Source organism: Sinohyriopsis cumingii, chromosome 8 (genome assembly GCF_028554795.1).
Source record: "Sinohyriopsis cumingii isolate HCF-2022 chromosome 8, ASM2855479v2, whole genome shotgun sequence".
Taxonomy (NCBI): domain Eukaryota; kingdom Metazoa; phylum Mollusca; class Bivalvia; order Unionida; family Unionidae; genus Sinohyriopsis; species Sinohyriopsis cumingii.
In genome coordinates, this window is record NC_142968.1 from 15,601,589 (window position 1) to 15,627,002 (window position 25,414).

Sequence of the window (25,414 nt, forward strand, 5' to 3'; positions counted from 1 at the left end):
GCTGACTATGATCTGGTTAAGAAATGCTTCTTAAAGAGTTATAAATTAGTCCCTGAGGCTTATCGACAAAAATCCAGGAACTATATAAAAGAAGCTGTACAAACTCATGTCGAATTTGCAAGAGACTAAGAACAGTTATTTGATAGGTGGTGCTTAGCCAAGAATATGAAAATCTAAGAAAACTCATATAGCTAGAAGAGTTCAAGAGATGTGTCCATATTGACATTAAAACTTATATTGATGAGCATAAGATCGAAACCTTGGAAAATACTGCTCGTGCTGCTGACGAATATTCCTTAGCTTATAAAGTTTCTTTAGTAAGCAAGTCTTCCACTCAGCAGTCATTTGGTAGAAAAGTATTTCAGCCTAATACAAGCCTTTCTAAATTGCAATCTGAAGTTGAAATTTCTGCTAAGAATGATCAGAAATGCTTATCTATTCCTACGTGTACCTATTGTAAGAAGAAAGGAAAACATTATTTCTGATTGCTACAAATTAAAAAATAAGCAACATAATCAAGACAGACCTATTCCAAATGCTCTTATTTTTTAGAGGTCAATGTCACGGTCATGTATTGAAAGCAATGCATTTGTTGGGTCTAAATAAACCCCAGTCTGATTTATTATGGAGAATGGAGAGTTATGAACCATTCATGTCAAAGGGTTCTATATCACTCATGGGTGATTCGACCAATCCCATTCCTATTAAAATTTTAAGGGACAAGGGAGCTTCTCAGAGTCATTATTATCAGGTACTTTGCCTTTGTCTCAGAAGCCTTCTTCTATTGAGAGTGTTTTTATTCAGGGAGTAGAGTATGGATTTGTTAATGTTTCTCTCCATTGTGTAAATTTTTCATTAGACTTAGTCTCAGGATTCCTGATAGTCGGAACAGTGTCTTCTTTACTCGTGTAGGGCGCTCATTTATTACTAGGCAACGACCTAGCTGGAAACAAGGTTGTGGTTAATCCGCGTGTAACTGACAAGCCTTGTTTGGATCAGAAAGTTGGTCCATTTGCAAACAAAATCCCTGATTTATACCCAGCGTGTGCAGTTACTAGAGCTATGGCAAAAAGCTCTTAAGAATGATGTTTATCAAGAAAGTATTCCTTTAGCTGATACATGTATTGGTCAGGCTTTTGATGAGGTCACTTTCACTCCTTGTTTGGATCAATCAAAAGGTATTGATCACAGTGATCCTCTTTTACCTACTTATTCTCTTTCTTCTAATCAGGGTGACAAACGACAATCACGTTTCGTCGAGCAGGAAAAAGTTCCTGAGATCTCCTGTTTGTTTCAAAGGGTCATTAGTGAAACTGAAGCCACATAAGTACCTGTTTGTTATTTCAATATAAATGGGATTCGTATGATAAAATGGAGACCTATCGAGGTACCAGCTGGTGATTAGTGGTCAGTGAACTATCTAATTCTGGTTCCAAAATCATATTGGCGTGAAATTCTTAGTCTGGCTCATGAAACTCCTTTGACTGACAATTTAGGAATTAATGAGACTTATCACGAGATCCTGAATCACCTCTATTGGCCAGAAATTAAAAGTGATGTTTGTAAATACTGCAGATCTTGTCGAACTTGTCATATGGTAGGAAAATCAAATCAGAAGATATCCAAGGCTTATATGCAAGCTATTCCTGCATTTCACGAACCATTGCGCAGAACAATGGTAAACTGTGTCGGTCCCTTACCTAAGACCAAGTCAGGTAACCAATACATGTTGACCATAATATGTGCGTGAACAAGATTCCCAGAGGCAATTCCTTTGGTGAATATTAAACCTAAAATAATAGTGAAAGCTTTGAGAATTGTTTTACTCAATTTGGCCTTCCCAAATCTGTCCAATCCGATTAAGGGTCAAATTTTATATCTGGAACTTTCCAGCTAGTTATGTTTGAATTTGTCATTCAGCAATTCAAGTCAAAAGTGAAATTATGTTTTGACAGAACTACAATAGAGAGAGCTTTTGAGTCTGGTAGTAGAGTTCTGTCTCTCTTGCTCATTCTTCAAAATGTCTTCATATTAGTTATTACGGCAATTTCAAAGTTAAGAATATGAATGAGATAAATTATAATAATAGTACTCCTGGGATGTAAATAAATAAAGGAATACCAGTATATTGAGAGACATAGCCAGGTTAATCATGCAATTAATTTAGTTGTACCTGTCCCACTCAATGAGGATTTAAGCAAAGGAATGTAATCGGACTCCATTGATTTTGGAGTAACAAATCTTCGACATTCAGAAGTTATGAATAATCTGGACCAGAAACTTTCATATTTGCAACAGCAAGAAAGGAATGAACTTAAAACGTTTTTACTTGAATATGAGCGTTTATTTCCAGATGTTCCTACAAGAACGGACGAAATTTACCATGACGTTGAAATTGTGAATTCCATATCTGTGAAACAACACCCATAAACGATGAACCCTCTCAAAGAGGAATACTTGAAAAAAGAAATTCATTATTTGCTGGAGATTGATTGGATAGAACCAAGTAAACGTGACTGGAGATCACCATGTATACTTGTTCCGAAACCATATAATAATTTCCGCACGTGCACTAATTATAGAAAAGGTGAACATTGTGACTAAAACAGATCCATTTCCACTACCAAGAATCCATACTGCAGTGATAAAATAGGAAGTGCAAAGTACGTCACGAAATTCGACCTTCTGAAAGATTTTGTCAAATTCCACTGACGCAAAGAGGAAAGGAAATTTCGGCATTCGTGACTCCAGATGAACTTTATCACTATAATGTGATTCCTTTTGGGATGAAGGGTTTGCCAAGTACTTTTCAACCATTAATGAACATGATTACGTCTGATCTAGATAATTGTAATGCTTACATCGATGATGTCATCATCTACATCGATGATGTCATCATCTACAATGATACCTGGAAAGAAAATTTAGTGATTATTCGGAAATTCTTTGACAGACTCACTGATACAAGTTTGACAATTAATTTATCCAAAAGTGAGTTTTACCATGCTTGTGAAACATTCCTAGGACATATCGTGGGACATGGACAAGTTAAACATATAGATGCTAAGGTCAAGGCTACCTCTCAATTCCCTGTGCCTATCAGCAAAAAGCAACTGATGCGATTTTTGGATATGGCTGGATAATATCGTAAAGTTTGTTCCAATTTTTCTATAATTGCTGCACCCCCGACAAATTTATTGAGCAAGAAAACCCAGTTTCCTTGGACTGATAAATGTCAGGAGGCTTTTGACAAGTTAAGGGCCATACTTAAGAGTGTATCAGATCTTACAGATCCAGATTTCAGTCAATCATTTATACTGTCTGTTGATGCAAGTGATGTTGGGGTTGGAGCAGTATTGATTCAAGAAGATAAAATGGTTTTGATCATTCAGTGTGCTATTTTTCTAAGAAATTAAATAAGCACCAGAGAAATTATTCTACAATCCATAAGGAATGTTTGGCTTTGATATGGGCATTACAACACATTACAACACATTGAAGTTTACATTAGTTTAGCTCCTTCTCTGATTTTTGTGTTTAGTGATCACAACCCCCTTACTTTTATAGGCAAGGCGAAGAACAAAATTCAGAGATTGTTAAGATAGAGTTTGTTTTTACAGGAATATAATATTGACATCAGGCACATGAAGGGAAAAGTCAACTTAATAGCAGATGCACTTTCCGTGTATAGAAATATATAATTTCATGTATACTTTGTACCATTCATAAGATTCCTTTTTATGTTATTTTTTATAAACCATATGTATAATTGACCTATATAAATCTTTCTTTTTCTTTTATGGGGGAAAGGGTTATGTATATTTAATTTCATTGTTTGTTTGTTCGATTATTTTATATTTCCTTACATGCTATTGTAATTTAACCTTGTTTACTAGATTTAACAGTCTAGAATTGAAAAGTTGTAACTAGTTGCCAACCTTCAAAATCAGGGACAGGTTTGGTAAACAACCTTTTATTTGTTATTATCTTTATCATTTTTCACTTTGTATTCTAGGGAAATAAATTATTTTTTAAAGTTTACAAAGCTTGTTGTTTTCATTTATTTTGTTATTTATTTTAAGAGCATATACTCGATTGAGTGAGTCAAATTTGACAATTTAAGTGAAAATGTTAGGACATTATGTCCGACATGGACATGTTCAGCCTGTTGAAGCAAAGGTTAAAGCTATCTGTGAATTCCTTGTGCCTATCAGCATAAGTAGCTTATGGGTATGGCTGGATATTATCGGAAATTTTGCTCGAAGACCAGTTTCATTAGTCTTTAAATATCAGGGGGCGTTAAATAAATTTAATGCCATACTTATGAGTGTACCAGTTCTTTCACCTCCATATTACAACCACTCGGTTAAATGTCAGTTGGTTCAAGTACTGTCGGGGATGGTGGCGGGTAGATTCAAAAATATATAAATGGCGCGAATCATGGTTGTTTTTTTTTTTAAATAAAAAATAAAATAAGCACAAGAGAAATTATTGAGAAGGAGTGCTTTGCTTTAATTTCGGTTTTACGACACTTTGAAGTTTATATTAATTGAGCCCCTTATCCGATTATTGTGTTCAATGTTCGCAACCCTCATACTTTCATCAATTAAATGGAAAAAAAGAATCAGGTTGTTGAAGTAGAGTTTGATGTTGCAAGAATACAACATCGAAGTTCGGAACACAAATTTATGTACATTTTATTCATGGCTGTGAATTGTATTGATTATCGTATGTCGGAATTTCGTACATTCACAGGTTCTATTGTAAGATATTAAGAACGTGAAAATTGCATAGTATCTAGAAATAGACGCGTAGGTACGTGTTTACAGTTACTAGTAATAAAATTAATTGTAAATATGTTGACGAAATATCGGGCTTTTTCCCATTAGACATGTCGGTATGGTGGTATCTTTGAAGAATTGTGTTAATTGCCATTGGATGGGTTAAATCAGTTGAGTTAATCGATTTTGGAAATTCGCGATTTATAAAGTAGGTAGTAACAGCAAAGTGCATTTTCTGCCCTTTTTGTTAATATACAAGTATTTGTAGCTCTTCAGTTTTAGTTGGGGCCCCGAGTGGCCGAGTGGTCTAAAGCGCTCACCGTTCCGGATCACTGCCATTTCACCTCTGTCTGCGTAGGTTCGAGTTCAATGCTCGGCTAACGTGGGTACGTGGGAAAGCCTGCCAGTAGCTTCTCGTGGGTCGGTGGTTCTTCCCTGGGTTCTTCCTCCACCAGCTATACTGGCCGCCATGTATAACCTATCTTGTGCTGAAAAATGGCGTTCAACCCTAGAACAACAACAACAACAACAGTTTTAGTTATTCTTACTTCTAATGTTCTTGTTGTAGCATCGAGTCTAATGACGTATTTTATGTTGTGTTTAGGTAGTATTTGGGAGGAAAGACGTTTGTTAGGATTCAGTTGGCCTTGTGGTTAGAGCGTACGCCTCGGATGCGGAAGGTCGTGGGTTCGATCCCCGGCCGAGTCATACCAAAGACTTACAAAAATGGTACTAACAGGTGCCTCGCTTAGCATTAAGAGGTTAGGACTGGTCGGCCTGGTGTCAGGATAATGTGACTGGGTGGGACATCATGCTGTGTGTCTGCAACATGATACCCCAGTGCTAGACATCACTATAAACTGTCACACTGCAGACATCGTAGCGATATGACTGAAAATTGTTAAAGCTACGTTAAAATCCAAATCACACACACACACACACACACACACACACACACACACACTTCAGTGGAAATTGAACGTGCTCATTAGACTATATCATAATTTTATAAATACTGTGAATTATTCGAAGGAGTTCTGGAAACGCCATTTTGACACGTCAGGACTGTGGGCGTTGTAGTTTTAGTTGTTGTAGGGTTTAACACCATTTTTCAGCACACGATATACTACTATACATGGCGGCCAGTAATAATGGTAGAGGAAGAACCCGGTATAACCCCAGAAAGAACCACCGACCCACGAGAAGCTACTGGCAAACTTTCTCATATACCTACATTAGCCGCACCCGAGACTCGAACCCATGCAGAAAGAGGTGAGATGGCAGGGATCCGTAACGGAGAGCGCTTACTACCACTCGGCCACTCGGGGCCCCTGGCGGCAGACCAGTATCTTGTTGAATGATGAATAACATTTAATTCTTTTGAACTTTAATTGAACTTTTTCAAGATTATTTTCGATTCATAGTACGATAAGATCCTGTTAAATGTTGACTTTATGATACTGATAATTAAATAATTTCTTACCTTGTACAATATATACTATACCTTTGCAAAGATAATTTATTTAAAGCGAGAGCAAGAAAATTGCAGGTCCTGTATTTTTACGCTTTAAAAAAGGAAATCTGCTTAATTTTATCGTTGCAATCGTAACATTGAATAATGTAAAATACGTAATGTAGCGTGGCTTTGTGCTCAAAACATAGGATTTTATTGCATAATATCCTAATAAAGATATGACGATGATCGCGGAGTTAATCATTTTACTCACACGTTTAATTCTTTCTACTATTCTACAAATTTTAAATATTGAATACCCATATCTTGACATCATATAAACATTTTTATTTGCAGCCAAAATGTTATCCAACAACATTATGCATGAGACATACACGCTGTGTGAATCACCAACTTTACTTGTTTCATTGTCGATACACTGCTACAGTTACCAACTTCAATTGCTACATTGTCGATACACAGCTAGAATAACCAACTTTGTTACATGGTCAATACACTGCTAGAATTGCCAACTTTAGGTGTTACAGTGTCGATACTCTGCTAGAATTACCAACTGTAATTGTTACATGGTCGATACTTAGTATGCATATCTAAAACATGTTAAATACAGAGTTCGCAAACTTTTATCAACCAAGTGCTGTGCATCAAGGAAGAGCGAATATCGGGCGAAAATGTATCGCTTGGATTCGCAATACCATTCATGTAAATGTCTCACAGTCTTTTTATGACATATAAATGACCCGACACAATGGCGCTCATGGCTGATTTATTACAACTGTTAGAAGTTTGATATTGCAGTTGATGTTTTTAAACTTCTTTAGCTTTGTTTCCATATTCATTGTTATTTAATCAATGTGTTATCTCTGAAGTTCCAGATAAAACTGTGTACACTACTTACTATAACGGCTGAACAACGTATGTTGATGAATTTAAAGCACTCGCTGTCGTGTGTATGTGTTAGGTTTGTAGCAGTTATCTTTTTCGTCTGTTTCAGATGAACACGAGCTCGTTCTAAAAGATGACTTCTCCGTTGATCTCACGAGCGGTGTTCCGTTGCTACATATGAATTATCTCTGTCAGGAGCTTCTACCCTTACTAGTGAGGCCTGAACTAATGTCTACGATCGAGCGACTTGTATCATTCAGCGATTTAGAATGGTCTTCATATTCTTTTAATGTGTTTGGCAAGGAAGAATTCATGCTTGACCTCCTTCCAGTTCCTCAATGGAACACCCATTTTTCAGATTTGTTTAGTTGCAGCAATAAGGAGAATGCCAGCAATAGAATGAAACCTAAGTTTGCATTTGAATATTCCATGAAGGATACGTTTGTACACGAATCAGGTCAAGACTACGGGGACGTTGACTTGATAGTCATCAGATCTGGTTGCACTTTTCCCTTGGTGAGACTGCGACCTACAAATCCATCTGTTTGGGGAAAGCTTTCAAAGGATGATATTACGGATGTAGCTTTGCTCAAGCATGTAGAAATGTATACAAAGGGACGGGGGAAGGAGGAAGAGCCACCATACATTTCATTTCCATGTCAATGGCCACCAGAAGCTGTGGAGTATGTGCGTAGATCTAGAACAAAGGGATGGCCCAATCAAGTCATTTTTGAGAAGATAATTTTCAATGGATGCAGAGTCATTCCAGATAAAACACGAAACGATGATACGCTATGGTTGTTCACATTCCATGCAGCCGAGAAAATCGTGCTGTCGCAGTGTTTATCCCATCATCAGAAAGCCTGTTACAGGTTGTGGAAACTTTACCTTCAAAGCCATTTCAAAGATGAAATTATACAATCTCCTTTCTTTAGAGCCACATTCTACTATGCTTGTGAGGAAATTCACTCTGAGATATGGGAAAACAATCCTGCTACGTGTATCTTATATCTGACCGAAAGACTCGAAATCGGTCTTCGGAGAATGTTTGTACCTGATTACTTTGTTGCACATTTCAACATGGTCGATCGGATTCCACAGAGAAATATCTCGTGCTGGGTAGAGAAAATAACAACAATACGCCACAATTTGCTGAAACAGGCCTACTTATTGATTGAGCAATTTGAAAACTCTTATCCCAACCTAATGAGCACATATAATAGGGTTACAGCAGACTTATCCAAGTTCTTTGCAGATGGTAATATGGGAAGATCTTTTAATGATCTCATTCTTCCCTCCATATCCGATAAAGTGAAACAGTTTGTTGACAAAAGTTGCTATACTGAAGCGGAATATTTGACTCTCCGGTCATATGAAGTCGCTTCGCGATTTAACCAGCACCTGAATTTCAGCAGTTTCTTTCAGCAGGTTGTTACAAAACTCAGTATCTCATTACGGTGGAGCTTTGCTTTTTTCATCGACGATAAACAGGGCACATGCTTGACAAAGGATGTTTGTAGTAATCAGAAAACAGTATCAATTGCAGCCTTATTTGGTCATAAAATCGTGCCGATTATAGGGAAGTTGCATGTTCCAGAAATATGTGCAGGCGGAAAGCAATGTGTATACTTTGCTAACCATGCGACTGACCTGTTTTTCAGATTAGGTCTCGACAAAGCTGTGACTGTTTCATTGTCTTTTTTCCTGAGAAACATATACCTGCCAGAAAAGGGGATATTTACGTTTGAGGAAGGGGGCCAACATAAACCCACTGATAGTATGTCAGATAAAGAAGCCAAAGCTATGAATGTAAACACGATACTGTATCAGATGTTCATGCGCCTGTATGGTTTGCTGTTAGAGAAAAGGAGTGTGATGAAATTCAGGGAATTGATGCCGCAGTTTGAAATCATATGTGACCGTTACAACAAGCCACAGGCTTATAGATTTCTTTCCGCGCTATGGGCATATTATGGTTCTGTTGAGAGAGCGCTTCATGCAGCATTGAAGTGTCGCTCACTCGAACAAGACAAAACTTATGCAAACGACGTTGATTAACTTTTTGAACTATGTGACATCGATAAAGAGAACTAATTATTTCAGGAATAATGACATGAAATACTGTGAATGTATTATTTTTCGTGGGCTACACATATTCGTGTGCTTCCAAAATCCAGCGACTAACATTCATTCTGTGTAGAGTATAGGACCCATGTCTTGATGTACGAATTTATGATTCTATAAAGTCGTAATTTGCCCTAAAAAAAAATAAAATTGACACTCATCCATACAAATGAATTATGGGTACTTGAATCTTGAGCTATATTGGCTGAATCTAGAATTATACTGACTGTTCGAAATTGGAGTCGAATATATTTATATTTAATCCATGCAAAACAGGCATCCAACAAATGTGTACATCTTTTCCTGATATTTGTACAGATTTCACGAGGATAGTATTCAAACCAGAGCGCAGTTTTCACCAGTCTTTAGCAACTTGCTATGATACGCTGCCACTCAGCGCCACTAGGCTAAACTGCAGACATTTAGTGGGAATAAAAATGGTTCTTTTAACATTAGTTCCATTTTTTTCGTGTTCAGAGGCATTGGTAGGCCTTTATATTATTTTCTGCTTTACTGTACATAAAGTGAGCTTTAATTGATTTAAAACATATAAAATTATATGTATGGTGATTTTAGCCACACTATATATTTCGATACATTTTTGTCCGAAATACTGCAATTTATGTTTTGATTTCCTTGATTTTAGTTGGATGATTATACTGATTGGTAATCAAAGAGACAATCAATTTCACTCTAGCAACAATGGATTTTAAGTTGTGTAGTACATTCTTTACAAGTAAAAGAAAACACTTTGAGTACAGTTTTTGAACAATGTCATACAGTAGTCATTTTATAGTTGTATTGTAAAAGGATACTAAATAAATGTAACTAATATTTCGCTCACTAATGAAGGGTATTTTAATTTTGTTGATTGTTTTGCTAGGTGCTTGCAATATTTCAAATTTTCGCTCACCTGCACACAAGGCCATGGGGCTTATTGCATGCTTCTGCGTCCACCGTGCGCCCGTCCGTCAGCACTTGCTTGTGACTACACTAGAGTTCATATTTTTTACCCGATTTCCATCAAACTTACGCCATGTGTTTATATAATCAAAATATCAGATGAACTTGATAATATACAAGCTGTATGTGTATTTATGAGGCGATCTTTCACCTGACTGGCTAGCCTTGTTATCACTCTGTATGTTATAGTTCTCTTCCAATATTGATCAAACTTGGAATGTATGCTTATATCATTATATCATTAGATCTCGGATGAATTCCATGATGAGCAAGATCTATGCATATTAGTTAGATAACTTTGCATCTGATAGACTGATAATGTTACAAATTTAGATGCCATATTTCTCATCCTGTTGTGATCCAACTTGGAATATAAGTTTATATTATCAAGATACCAGATGGGTTCAACACTGTGTGAGATCAGTGCATTTTTATAGAGCAATCTGATTACAATCGGATTTCCAACTGTCGTACGTGAAGATCTGACAGCGACCACTTAGGGGTCATGTTGTGGTGACCTTTGAGTTACCAAGTGGAAATGCAGCATTCTTAAATGTGAAAGTGAATCAAATTATTCGGCATGCGTTGATGCTCTTCAGTCACACTGCTCAGTTTCCTAAATGTGAAGATATTATACTTCTTCTGATTGGCTAATAACATTAGTGATTGTGAACATGGCCCATTAGCGGTTGCAGTCAGAACTGCACGTAGAACAGTTGAGATCTGATTGAAATTAGATTGATTAACAGAGTGATCTTGCATCTGATTGTCCGATTTTGTTACCACGGGTGGTGGGTGGGTGGGTGCGTGAATTGTTTTCCGTTTGATCAAATTTGGAAGATCGGTTTGGATCACAGATCTTATACAAGTTTGTTTGTGAATGAGATGCACGATATATTATTGCGTTGATCTGACCGTCTGAGCTTGTTACCATTGGAAGCAACATTGCTGATTTTGATCGAACTTGAAACATTGGTTTATATCATCAGTATCTTGGACGAGTTTAAAAATAAGCAAGATCCACGCATATTATTGATGTAACTTTGCATATGATTAACTCAAGGTTTTAAATGAGTAAGATCCGTACTTTATTATTATAACCGTTTGCATATGACTGGCTGAGGTTTAAAAATGAGCAAGACCCACGCATATTAATTAGTGTTGTAAATTTGAACATGATTGGCTGAGGGTGTTATCACTCTGGAGGCCGTTGTTCAATCTGATTTTGTCCAAGCTTGGAATAATTACTTCACTTATTAGGATATTCGAGCGTGTCGGTTGTGAGCGAGAGCGACGCATAAATCATCAAGATCTGGTAGGGGTTCATCGGTCATTGAGATCCAGGCATATTATTGAGGAGATCTTGCATTTGATTAGTGGAGCTTTATTTTACTGTTCTGGAAGCTTAAATAATCAAGATCTTGGATGAGTTTGAAAATGAGAAAGATACACACATGTTGATGACACAATGTTGCAGCTGATGACTGAGATTGTTACCACTCTGGTAGCCATATTGTAATCTGAAAATGATCAAGCTTGGATTACATGCGTATAACACCAGGATCTTCGAGGTTTCTAGTCATGAGAGAGATCGATGCGTATTACTGAGGTGATCTGATTGACTGAGCGTATTACCAAGGCATATTTTGATCTGCTTATTTTTCATCAGCAGCATATATTGGGTGACATCGATTAAGAAAGGATAACTTTGCCTATTGATTATGCCTTCGTGTTTAGAAAGAATTGTATCAGGATATGGTTAAATAGTTACAAGCCAATAAGTCATGCTGATGTAAAATTTGGAACATAGTTTATATAGCATGTGTATTTTCAGGACTACATTAGCCTGCTTAGTGAAACGGTCAACTGTTGCGTTATGCAAACCAGGTGAACGATATCAGACCCATGTGGGCCTCTTGTTTTATCACTCTTTGTAAATCATACGTCAAATATTAATGCATTATATTTGAAAACGTGTAGATACTGAAAATGTTTTTTTTTTTGTTAGATTCAGATTATTATAACTTCTTTGCGTGAACGTGTGTTTGTGTGTTCGTAGTTTGCTACTATTGTTTTATATTATATTATATATATATATATATATATATATATATATATATATATATATATATATATATATATATATATATATATATATATATATATATATATATATATATATATATATAATATATATATATATATATATATATATATATATATATATATATATATATATATATATATATTAATATATATATATATATATATATATATATATATATATATATATATATATATATATATATATATATATATGTATGTATGTATGTATGTATGTGTGTGTGTGTGTGTGTGTGTGTGTGTGTGTGTGTGTGTGTATAAGATTTTGAAAATATTTTTTTCAGTTCTGTACAAAATTTAAAAATGTTGTTGAATTTCGCTCTGAAAATTAATTTACCCCCTTACAATTGTTTCAACATTCTTGAACAATTTTGTCAAGAAACTGTTTGGTGTTTAAATTCCGTGATACAACGTAGAAGGACATTCTTCATGATTTTAAAGTGTTACTAGGATTTTGGTTTGGCTACAAATAAACCTTCTTGCTCAAATCAAATTGAATGCCTAACCATTCAGATATGTATGTGCCATCAAAGTGCAAGTCACGTTGTATGATTGACCATTCAGACACAATGTATGACATTAAAGCACAGATCAAACCGTACGCTTAACCATTCATACACAATGTATGCCATTCAAATGCAGATCAAACCGGACTCTTAACCATTCAGACACAATGTTTGCCATTTAAATGCAAATCAAGCTGTATGCTTAACCGTTCAGACATAATTTTTGTCCATTAGCCAATGCATGAAAAAGAAGAAAAAAACGTAATTAGTAGTTGACAATCACAATCGATGTGATGACATCCTCAGTGATGGCCATGTGCTTCTAATATTATTTAAAACAAAAAGCAAAAAATACCATAGAGGAATAAAAATGGGCTTACACATATTCTATAACTTTTTACAGTTTTGTTGTTGTGGTGATATCTATATTTCTAGCAAATTAATTGGTATAATTTGCATTTGTGAATTTCCTGTTTAAGCCCATTCTCCGCCAGTGACACAAAATTATTATTATTATTACTGTTATTATTATTATTAATATTATTATTATTACTATTATTATTACTTGATTCCACTACGTTCTCTTTTAAAGTAAATAATTTTATCATATATATATATATATATATATATATATATATATATATATATATATATATATATACGATATTCCTGCAGTCACATAATTACCTAGATGTCGCCACGCAGTATGGCGCTTTTAAACTGAGAGCTTGCTTCAAAACTCGTTCAATTTATTAATAGAGAAAAGATCTCGTATTAGACATGTAATTCTTTTATCTTTATCTAGCTTTTTTTCTGGATGAATTTAGTTCACATCATTATTTTGGTTAGAGCTTCACAATTTATGCGTTTTGTGCTTGGGTTATTAACTCGATTCTTCTATTGAAGTAGAAGATAACAGTTCTTAAACCCAGCATGTTTGAGAAATTAAATTTGTATTGGGAGAGCACTTTAAATTAAACAACAGAAGGAAAGCAATACGCGAATTACTGTGTAGAATGTAATTTGTCTGGCTACAGACAATGAGGATCATTTCAGAAAAAAAGTAAACCCATTACACGTTCCTTAACATTACAATGCGTATCAAATAAGAAATATACATCACCGTGTCGAATCAGGAACTCACCACTTTACCCAGTTCATTATTGTTACATATTCATCGTTCAGATTATCCGAATATTTGTGGCAAATATGATTGCGACACGTGTCAAATTTATTGTCTAATTTGCCGTTTTGTACACCACTTTTATGCAGCGAAAATAAAGAATTTTCTGCACATGCTGTTTTAGTTTCTGTAACAATGTTATTTCTTTCTCTTTCTTTCAATGTATGTATGTATGTATGTATGTATGTATGTATGTATGTATGTATGTATGTATGTAATGTATGTATAGTTTGTATTTCCACATACGGACTGTATTTTGAGTAAGCTCGAATGAATATATTTTTTATCAACGTCCTATTGTTTGTTTTATATAAGGTAAACGGTAAGCCATACAACTTTTCAATTACAAACAGTACATGATGTCAAAGTCATAGACTGGTCTACTTGCATTTCATGACAATGTAGCTTTCAGTTAATATCATCGCAGTTATTGTTCATTTGCTTTGATTACTATTACTATTACGCCAATGAGTGATTGTTTTTATTTTTATATCATATCATTACGTCATATGGCGACCAGTCTACAGTTTAGAGCTTTCAAAGTCATAGACTGGTCTACTTGCATTTCATTTTTCAGTTAATATCATCGCAGTTATTGTTCATTTGCTTTGATTACTATTACTATTACGCCAATGAGTGATTGTTTTTATTTTTATATCATATCATTACGTCATATGGTGACCAGTCTACAGTTTAGAGCTTTATTAAAACCGTGTTTTGCATTAGATAGAAACTTGTGTAGTAAATCTAGTGTATGTGCTATTTTAATTGACGTCTCTAGTTTATAGATGGATTGTATTTTAGCATTTAACTTTGATTATTGGAAGTCGGTGTTTGAGAAATATTCCTCAACCCAAGTAATTAACCAATATCTGGGAGCAAACGTGACAGAGTGCAGTGTTAATGAGATTTTATAATGTCATGGTTTAGTTTCATTGTGAGTTCAGGTCAGAGCCGGTTAAGTGTACAGGAGCCAAGTGGTTCCTATGTAAATCTAAAGATGTTGATTGATTCTGTATCTCCACGTGAAATATTTGTGATAGGGACTGATATTTTGTTTTACAGTGTAATAATTTAGAAGGGATTGTTCCATTATCTGGAGACACGTTTTATTGTTGATATGATGGCAAATATGGTGGAATGATAGAGGTGAAGTCAGGTTTATAATCGTGACTGGACTGACCCAGGGATAAGAGCAGGAAAATAGTTCCCTTTGTCAAGTATTTGCGTGGTGATCTGTATTTTAAGGTAATTAAGTACTGGTGCTACGTTACGGAAACCGAACAAGGAGAAACCATGCAGTTGTGAGGTTGTCATGCAAATGTGAAGTTGGGATATATTCTGGTGATTCATTTATTTGAGGAAAATTTGTTTAGTTTTGGCGTTTTATTAGGACTTAAGTTGATAATGGCTGATATAGAAATGTCCTTGAAAAAAGGGAAAACAATTGATTTCTAGCAGCAATCACGCGAGTCTTTGACTCGTCCTGTAAAGAGACCCCTTTGCAGATACAATATTTATAATTTTAGACGGCGTTGCTATCGTTGGTGTTTTGTTGTTTGGTTTTAGTTTACTGTATATTTTGCAAACTGTTATCTTTACAATTGTGCAATTAAACACGTACATTTCCAGTGGACTATAATAACCTCCCTTCCAAAACGTGGAGCAGGATAACCTCCCTTTGTAAAAAGTGGGACATACTAGCCTCCCTTTGTAAAAAAGTGCGGCATGATACCATTCTGTTACGAAACGCGTAGATTAATAACCTTTTTCAACGCAACCCCTCGTAAATTCTTTTTTTTTCCATTTTCACTCGTTTTAGGGACATCGTTTCATGTACAATAATCAGTCTCGAAAATACGTTTGCCTCGAAGAATATGACATTTTATTAAGTAAGGTGCGTTCATCTTCAATGCTTACAATTTTATATATTGAACAATGACGCAAAAAAAAAACTGGACATGAAAACTCATTTTTTGTTTGTTTGGCTGCTTTTCAAAGAAAACCACGATTAGTTGGTTCAAAAGGTTTGTCCTGGCGTACTGTCAGGTTTAACGTCTGTGGTTTGTGTAATATGGAAAATATGTGCCCTGTTATGACAGAGGAGAAACAAAGGCTTAAGCTGGTGGCGTTGGCAGATGAGCAGGGTAGGTTCGGAATTTCTTGTACATGCACAACTTTGAGGATGTAGTGAGATGCTAATTGATTAGTAAACTGCATCAATTCAGATATTTGTTATAATTACTAACAATTGATCATTCATGTAGCAAGAATTCATTATTTCAAAACGGTGAAGCCTGTGTTTCTCAGGGTTGTGTACAAGACAGACCATATGCATTTGTATAATGGCTAGATATAATCTGAACACCAAGCAAAGGTGCGAGTGCATTTTTACAAACTGACAACATGCAAGTCAACGGGTTACTTGGTAATAATTTACCATTGCAAACTTCAAGACATTGGGGCTTCCTGTTAATAATTTACCATTGCAAACTTCAAGACATTGGGGCTTCCTGTTAATAATTTACCATTGCAAACTTCAAGACATTGGGGCTTCCTGCTAATAATTTACCATGGCAAACTTCAAGACAGTGGGGCTTACTGCTAATAATTTACCATGGCAAACTTCAAGACATTGGGGCTTCTTGCTAATAATTTACCATGGCAAACTTCAAGACAGTGGGGCTTACTGCTAATAATTTACCATTGCAAACTTCAAGACATTGGGGCTTCTTGCTAATAATTTACCATGGCAAACTTCAAGACATTGGGGCTTCTTGCTAATAATTTACCATGGCAAACTTCAAGACATTGGGGCTTCTTGCTAATAATTTACCATTGCAAACTTCAAGACAATGGGGATTCTTAGTAATAATTTACCATGGCAAACTTCAAGACATTGGGGCTTCTTGCTAATAATTTACCATGGCAAACTTCAAGACAATGGGGCTTCTTGGTAATAATTTACCATGGCAAACATCAAGACAATGGGGCTTCCTGCTAATAATTTACCATGGCAAACATCAAGACATTGGGGCTTCTTGCTAATAATTTACCATGGCAAACTTCAAGACAATGGGGCTTCTTGGTAATAATTTACCATGGCAAACTTCAAATAATTGGGGCTTCTTGGTATGAATTTACTATGGCAACATGCAAATCACGGAGCTTCTTGATAAGAATTTACCATAGCAACATGCTAGTCATCATTCTACTTTGTAATAATTTACCACAGGCTTTCTGGACACTATACTATGCTTACAAATGACAACCGAACATGGAGAACAAGAAGGCTGTACGTTTTGCATTAAATCGTCCACTTTAATAGCTTAATTAATAAAGAATAGTAACTAGTTCGTAATTTCAGAACATAATTGTGCCATGACATGTCACATTCAATGTGAGAAAATTTGGGTTATACGAGACTCATTGCTGTTGAGCAGCATTATCTGTTATAATGTTGCTAATTCGTTCATCATGATGTTTTAAGCACTTTTATACCTATAATTAGAGACTGATGTTTGCAGTTGCCGTTAGTAAAATATAGAGATCCGGTGACAGTTATGAAGTGCTCACTGTCAGTTATGAAGTACCTACAATAACGATGGAAAGATACAAATCGAATATTGCGTGAAACCCGTGTCTGTGCTAGAATGAGAGTTACAAAACTACTGATATATCTGCTATATTGGTTCTGGATACTGCTGTATTGGTTCTGAATACTGCTATATTGGTTCTGGATGCTGCTATATTGATTCTGGATACGGCTATATTGGTTCTGGATACTGCTATATTTTTTCTGGATACGGCTATATTGATTCTGGATACGGCTATATTGGTTCTGAATACTGCTATGTTGGTTCTGGATACTGCTATATTGGTTCTGGATACTGCCATATTGATTCTGGATACGGCTATATTGGTTCTGGATACTGCTATATTGATTCTGGATACGGCTATATTGATTCTGGATACGGCTGTATTTGGTTCTGGATACTGCTATATTGGTTCTGGATACTGCTATATTGATTCTGGATACGGCTATATTGGTTCTGGATACTGTTATCTTCAAACATTTTAAATTATTTACAACCCTGGCTACGTCTTATAGAAAAATCTCTTTTTATTTGTTTACGGATTGTTTTTTTTGTATGAAATAGTCCTACCATCAATGAGCCATTATGCCAGTCTGTATTATGTGTGTAGGTAGCGCCTTGTTGTTCCTTTATTTTCTTGCACGCTTTTTATATATTGCTTGTAAAGTTCATTGGCTTTCTTTAATAACTTGACGAAAACATCAATATTACGGTGGAGTTGTTTTAAATTTAGTACAGATAATACTTTTAAATATTTGAATGCAATGGACTATACATTCTTCACAAGTTAGCGGTAGGTAGTTAAACAGATTCTAACTTTTAAATGTAACATTTTTCCTTTATTTGAAAAGTATTTTGTATCCCTCATATTGTTTGAAGTAAAAACATGTTAACGCGGCCAAAGAGATCAGGTTGCGTAGTTATAGCACTTGATGATTATCAATAAACATGTACAGGAATGACAATACGCTAGTCCCACTATTACCTAACGACATAGCTGTTCACAGTATGAACGGATCGAATTGTCTGTAAATAGTAGACAAAAGGACACTATGATCTCACAAAAGGGTGCTCTTCAAACTCACCCTCTTGGACTACAAGAATAGACGTAGAGACCTAGCAGTTGTTACTTCCTTAATTATTGTCAGCCTTCTTTGGTTTTGTATTTTGATGGGGCTTGTTTTTATAATCTTGTTATCATATGCTATTATGTGTTATGTAATATTGGAAAGCGCTGTATTATTATTATTATTATTATTATTAATCTATTTATATAGCAAGTCCCACTATTACCCACTTATAAGGCTAGACCCACTATTACCCACCTATAATGCAAATCCCACTATTACCCACCTATACTGCAAGTCCCACTATTACCCACATATAATGCTAGTCCCACTATTACCCACCTATAATGCAAGTCCCACTATTACCCACTTATGCTAGTCCCACTACTACCCACCTATAGGGCTAGTCCCAGTATTACCCACCTATAAGGTAGTTAAACTATAACCCATCAATGGGGCTAGTCCCGCTATAACCCAGCTATAAGGCTAGTTCAACTATTCTCAGACAATAAGGCTAGTCCCATTATAACCCAACTCTAAGACCAGCTCAACTATAACCCAAGGGTGGACCAGCTATAAACGTTATAGTTCGTTCGGCATTGTTGAAGTGGCTAGGTCAGGTTAGGTGAAAGAAAATCTTTTATTCTTGGTCCGTCCGAATTAGAAGAGTAGAATAATTATACCCGTCTTGGTTTAATGATTCAACATCAAAAGAAGTTATAGTGGATCCTGGCGTGACAATCGTCAATAGTTATTGTTTCAGACCATATTTGTCCTACAGTGAGCGAACAAATTTCTGTCACGTACACTGTCTCTATTCTTTGATTGAATGGTACACTAGTTGTTAGCTGTAAATTGCTCTGGGCAGTACATTTTTGATGTTAGTCTGTACAGTTCTTGAGCTTATAAGAAGAAGTTGGATTATGTCAATTTGCCTATGCGTATGAGATATTAATTAGATTTCGTTGATATGTTTCAGAAACCTTGTCAAATGCACGTACAAACAGAGTTTCGTATGGTATATACGGTATGTTGATTAGTAGCAAAGTGAGCGTTGTGCCCTACTGGTCGTATATGGAAAAACATTCAACACAGTGACACTTATTTTCAGATTTTCCAACATGACTTTATGACAATATACTCAATTTATTACTTTTCACTGGAACACATGGATTTGTTGAGGTAATCCGTAATGCATTTTCAAGTACAAGTAGGTCGTGTTAATTACAAATGCTATGCTGTGGTATTTCTGATAAGACACTGTTTTTGGATGGTGCTTGAGGTCGAATGAGGGTGATCGATGCACATGTGCAAAATTTGTAGAATTTTCTCAGATTCATAATTAAACCTGTTACGTATTTAAATAATAATGTCATATCACGAAGGTTGGGTCGGTCGTACTGAAAATCTACATGCGAAAATAAAAAATACAATAAAAAAACAATTGTGGGGTCAGATTAACACTTTGTTCGGCAAACGTGACTGAAAATGTCCCCGTATGGTTGACCCAAACACAGCTCACTCAGCTTAATGCGGCCAAGCACAGTGACATTAAAATGATCAAAGTCAGAGGTTACATAAATGTAAAAGAAAAGTGGAATATTTTCATTCATTGCGGCCATTCAAGCACTGTTGGCAGCAGCGGTTTCAGCGGTTGTAAAAACTGAAGCGTTAGGGGCTGTCGGAACTGCGTTAGGAATGGCACTGATAGAGGCGGTTTGTGGGCGCATTAGAAGAAAAGGCATTCGATTACCAGACACTAATCATCGATTATCCTGGGGAAAATGTCTTCGAGTCCCCGTCGCAGAAGATCACGCCGTTAACCCTTCCATCCACCAATCTTGATTTACTCGCGATGGCAAAATTAATAAAAAAAATTTTTTGTGTTTTTATTTGAGATGAACTTGTATCGATGGTGCCAAGCACACGCGAAAATGTTATAGTCAACCTGGATTCAACAACAGGCCCCTTGCACTCATTGGGTATAATACGTGTTGACACCTCAACATCGTCTGTATTCTGACTCCTATGGACTTGCGCCGCCAGTTGAAGTTAATTGCTTAAATAGGCACAGATGAATACCGTTAATATGTTTTACAATGCTAGTAGAAACACGGTTAGATGGTCACATTTGCGGTCATCTTGTCATTGAAGCATTGTGTGCACTTAAGCGTTCACCGACCTCGCGAGCACTTATTGATTTCAGATTCAAGTATACTTAATATTATATAATATATCTGTTAACATTTACGGATGTTACTCTTCCAAACGCCACGGTGGTGATGTAGATCTGAGCAGTTTGCTAGTCGTGTTGTTGTTGGTGTTGATCCTGGTGAGCTTGTGATTTTTGAAGATCAGACTAGTAAACATAAAACAGCTAATGCGGACATTCAATATATCATTTACAAATTGAAAGGCTCTGTTGCGAAGAATTTGGTTGACATCACTGAAAACGGTATAATCAGAGACAGTGGTGTGTCGATTGTGTTTATCAAAGATCATGATGGCACAGCCAAGATTGAAACAAGACAAAACAAAATAAAATCGCTGGCGTGCCCGCACAATCACGCGTAATAACGTTTTGGAGCACAATTAAGGGATTATTAAATAAAGGAAGGAGAAGAACAAACTGATGCTTTAACCATAGCAAATGGTCAACTTGATATAGTTCTGAAAGTGGCTATGATATGCCTAAACGTGACATCTTAAAGATGCGCAAGTCCGGATCATACTTGTTTATCATAACTGGAAGTAAAGTTACATGGAGTCGAACGGGAGTGATGATACACGATAAGCGATATCTTGGTCTTAGTTATTGCCACTTATATCACGTATGCAGAGTCCAGACAGTGATAATTTAAATTTTTACACAGCTGCATCATTAGTTGCCTGAGATGAAATTCAGTTCCAAGCACTCAAAGTTTATCCGAATGGCCACTAAACCATATTTTCTGTTTGTGTTTAAGATTAGATTTTGTCATGATACGTAAGTAAATGGATTCTGACCGCGGTGATGTGGTTTCAGAATTTACCGAGGGGGTGTTAGATCAGCTGTCAGCGGATGTTAACATGAATAAAAAAAATTTTGCTCGACTTGTCGAGGAACATCATCTTCAAAGTAGTGGTAATGTTACCGAACCCTCGTGTGAACTGTTAGATAATTTTATTAAGGGTCAAGTTGAAATTGGTCTGATGTACCACGGCAAACGCGAGGTCTGCTTGAAATCATCGCACGTGCATGTGAAACGCTCAAGCGTTATCCGCATCAACAGATGAAAAACCTCTTCGGGATTGTTTCTACTATGGTGAGGTAGCATTCACCGATCTATCCACCCCAGTAAAGTTCACCAGCGAACATTTTACAGCAACTTTGACTGAATTAAAAGAAAATGATCTCGAATGTTCTTCAACAAAGATACGTGTGTGTATGATTTCGATTTTTAATACAGCTTCAAACATGTTTTAGTCATATCGATACAATGTCTGCAGTGTGGCAACTTATAGTGATGTCTAGCACTGAGGCATCGTGTTGCAGACATTTAGAATCATGTCTCACCAAGTCACTGTAGCCTGACACCAGGCCGACCAGTTCTAACACTAACTTTTTAATGCTGAGCGCTTAGCGATGCAGCTGCTAATACAGTTTAAACAGATAACGTTTTCAATTTTTCATAGACAAAATATGATACTCCTAAAAGACAGAAATAAATAAATAGTGCTCCAGTAATAAGCACGAAGCATTGAAGAGAAAACTAACATGAAACTTGTTTATGTGCATTTATCAATTTATCAAGTTTTGTTATACTGTCTGAAATTGAGTAAGGTTTCTATACTGTAAAGAATTTAGTTAGGTTATGTGGTTTCACATGTTGGTTCCTATACTCAAAAATGTATTTAAGTTGTTATATTATCAATAATTTGATTAGGAAGTTGTTAAATTATTACACATGTAGTTAAATTGCTATATTGGGTTCAAGTCTAGTTGGCTGATTTACTGTCGTAAATTTAGTTATATTGATATGTTGTACTATACTGTCGTAAATGTAGTTATATTGATATGCTGTACTATACTGTCGTAAATGTAGTTATATTGATATGCTGTACTATACTGTCGTAAATGTAGTTATATTGATATGCTGTACTATGCTGTCGTAAATGTAGTTATATTGATATGCTGTACTATACAGTCATAAATGTAGTTATATTGATATGCTGTACTATACAGTCGTAAATGTAGTTATATTGATATGCTGTACTATACTGTCGTAAATGTAGTTATATTGATATGCTGTACTATACTGTCGTAAATGTAGTTATATTGATATGCTGTACTATACTGTCGTAAATGTAGTTATATTGATATGCTGTACTATACTGTCGTAAATGTAGTTATATTGATATACTATACTATACTGTCGTAAATGTAGTTATATTGATATACTCCACTATACTGTCATAAATGTAGTTATATTGATATACTCCACTATACTGTCGTAAATGTAGTTATATTGATATACTCCACTATACTGTCATAAATGTAGTTATATTGATATACTCCACTATACTGTCGTAAATGTAGTTATATTGATATGCTGTACTATACTGTCGTAAATGTAGTTATATTGATATGCTGTACTATACTGTCGTAAATGTAGTTATATTGATATGCTGTACTATACTGTCGTAAATGTAGTTATATTGATATACTCCACTATACTGTCATAAATTTAGTGATATTGCAATACTGATACTACACCGTCATTAATTTAGTTACACTCTACTACTATGACAAGGTTGGTTAAGTTTCTATAGTGTCTCACAAATTTAGTTAGACAAATCCAGTTAGGTTTTTATACCGTCAAAAATTTGTTAGGCTACTATTATATCAGTAATTTATTAAGTTTTGTTTTACTGGCTGAAATTGAGTAAGGCTACTATACTGTCTAGAATTGAGTTAGATCTGTATACTGTTACAAATTTATATAGGCTGATATACTGAAAAATGTAGAAACGTGTGTGTGTGTATGTGTGTTGTACGTATATTACCTATGGTATGGCCATAACGAACAGTCTTACTAATACTGTAATGTATCATTAACAAAACAATACCACTAAAAAGTAGTAACATATTCACTAGGAAAGGAAGAAAGAAGAAAGAAGTTTCCAAACTAAGCGTAGACAAACCTAGCGAGAAAATAAACAGATTTTAACCGATAACAGTATAGACAGACCAACAAAATAAACAATTGTAATAATAGAATCCAAATTCAGTCGTATTATGTACGAAATATGGTGAGAATTTTTTTTTTACATTCAAATATTCTGTTTGGATTGTTGCATTGTTAATTGATCATCATGGATGGCTGTCATTGATAATTTAGATGACTATATACAAAAGTTATTTTAGTTAGTATTGTTTACGACTTCTAAATTTGATACAGGAATAAACTGGAAAATAAAGGAAGAAACAACAACCCACTGGAAGCTTGCTCACATATAGTGACGAATCTTGAATTTGGGAAGAGTAGATTATTCCTTAACGTTTTCATTAAGTAAGTGAAATCGGATCCCCGGATATGAATAGATTAAGACAGTATCCGAGGACATTAAGATATTAAGACAGTATCCATGGACATGAATATATTAAGACAGTATCCTTGGACCTACACAGAATAAGACAGTATCCGTGGACATGAATAGATTACTACAGTATCGGTTAACATGAATAGTTTAAAACAGTATCCGTTGAAATGAATATATTAAAACAGTATCCGTGGACATGAATAGGTTAAGACAGTATCCGAGGACATGAATACATTAAGACAGTATCCATGGACATGAATATATTAAGACGGTGTCCGAGGACATAAATAGATTAAGAATGTATCCGTGGACATGAATAGGTTAAGACAGTATCCGTGGACCTCAATAGATTACGACAGTATCCGTGGACATGAACAGATTACGACAGTGTCCGTGGACATGAATATATTAGGACAGTAGTCGTAAACATAAATAGATTAAGATAACATCCGTGGACATGAATATATTAAGATAATATAGGTGGACATGAATAGATTAAGACAGTGTCCGTTAAAATGAATAAATTAAGACAGTATCCGTGGACATGAATAGATTAAAGACAGTGTCCGTTTAAATGAATAAATTAAGACAGTATCCGTGGACATGAATATAATACGATATTATGTTGCAGATGTATTTGTATTTGATCATTCTTCAAGCAATTTTCCATTATCATGCTTTTTAAGCTGTATCCGCAACATAGCCATATTTCCATGATGACGAAATTACCAAATCAAATTTCAAGCTAACGATATAGACATACCTTTGATAAAACAATTTATTCCTGCCCACTACCTAATTTTCCTTTGAATTCACGTAAGTAAATATGCGATACTGAAATACTGTGGATTTAGTTTTTCCTAATGTTTTTGCAGATTTGATTCGGAGAGCCTCGAAAAAGAAAGGGAGGCAGATGCAACGCAAAGATAAACCTGTAGTTGATGGTAACTTTTGGAACAAGATAAGAGTATTTCTTTTCCATTCGTCTATTATGCTAAAGAAAATTATTAGATAATATATTTACAACAAAATCGGATTCCTACCTAGATGTTATGACTTGAATTATATAAATATATGAACAGCTATGCATAAAGAACCCACATATAACTAAACTAATATATGTATATA

At 35.3% G+C, this 25,414-nt stretch overlaps 1 protein-coding gene across 8 annotated transcripts in view; it reads left to right on the forward strand.

Annotated features, from left to right (window-relative positions):
• Positions 1-25,414, forward strand: part of LOC149793030 (uncharacterized) — a 200,174-nt gene that overhangs the window by 128,721 nt on the left and 46,039 nt on the right. For 6 of the 8 annotated variants that reach the window (XR_016422696.1, XR_016422697.1, XM_089966912.1 and 3 more), the window contains exon 8: positions 25,162-25,230. Coding sequence is in view for 6 of the 8 variants with exons in the window: in XM_089966912.1 (XP_089823038.1) it covers positions 25,162-25,230 (69 nt within the window). In the remaining 2 variants the exon portion in view is untranslated. Of the gene's footprint in view, positions 1-2,353; positions 4,034-7,249; positions 12,289-25,161; positions 25,231-25,414 lie in introns of those variants that run through there. The other 2 variants (XM_089966918.1, XM_089966921.1) reach the window with 2 other exon arrangements.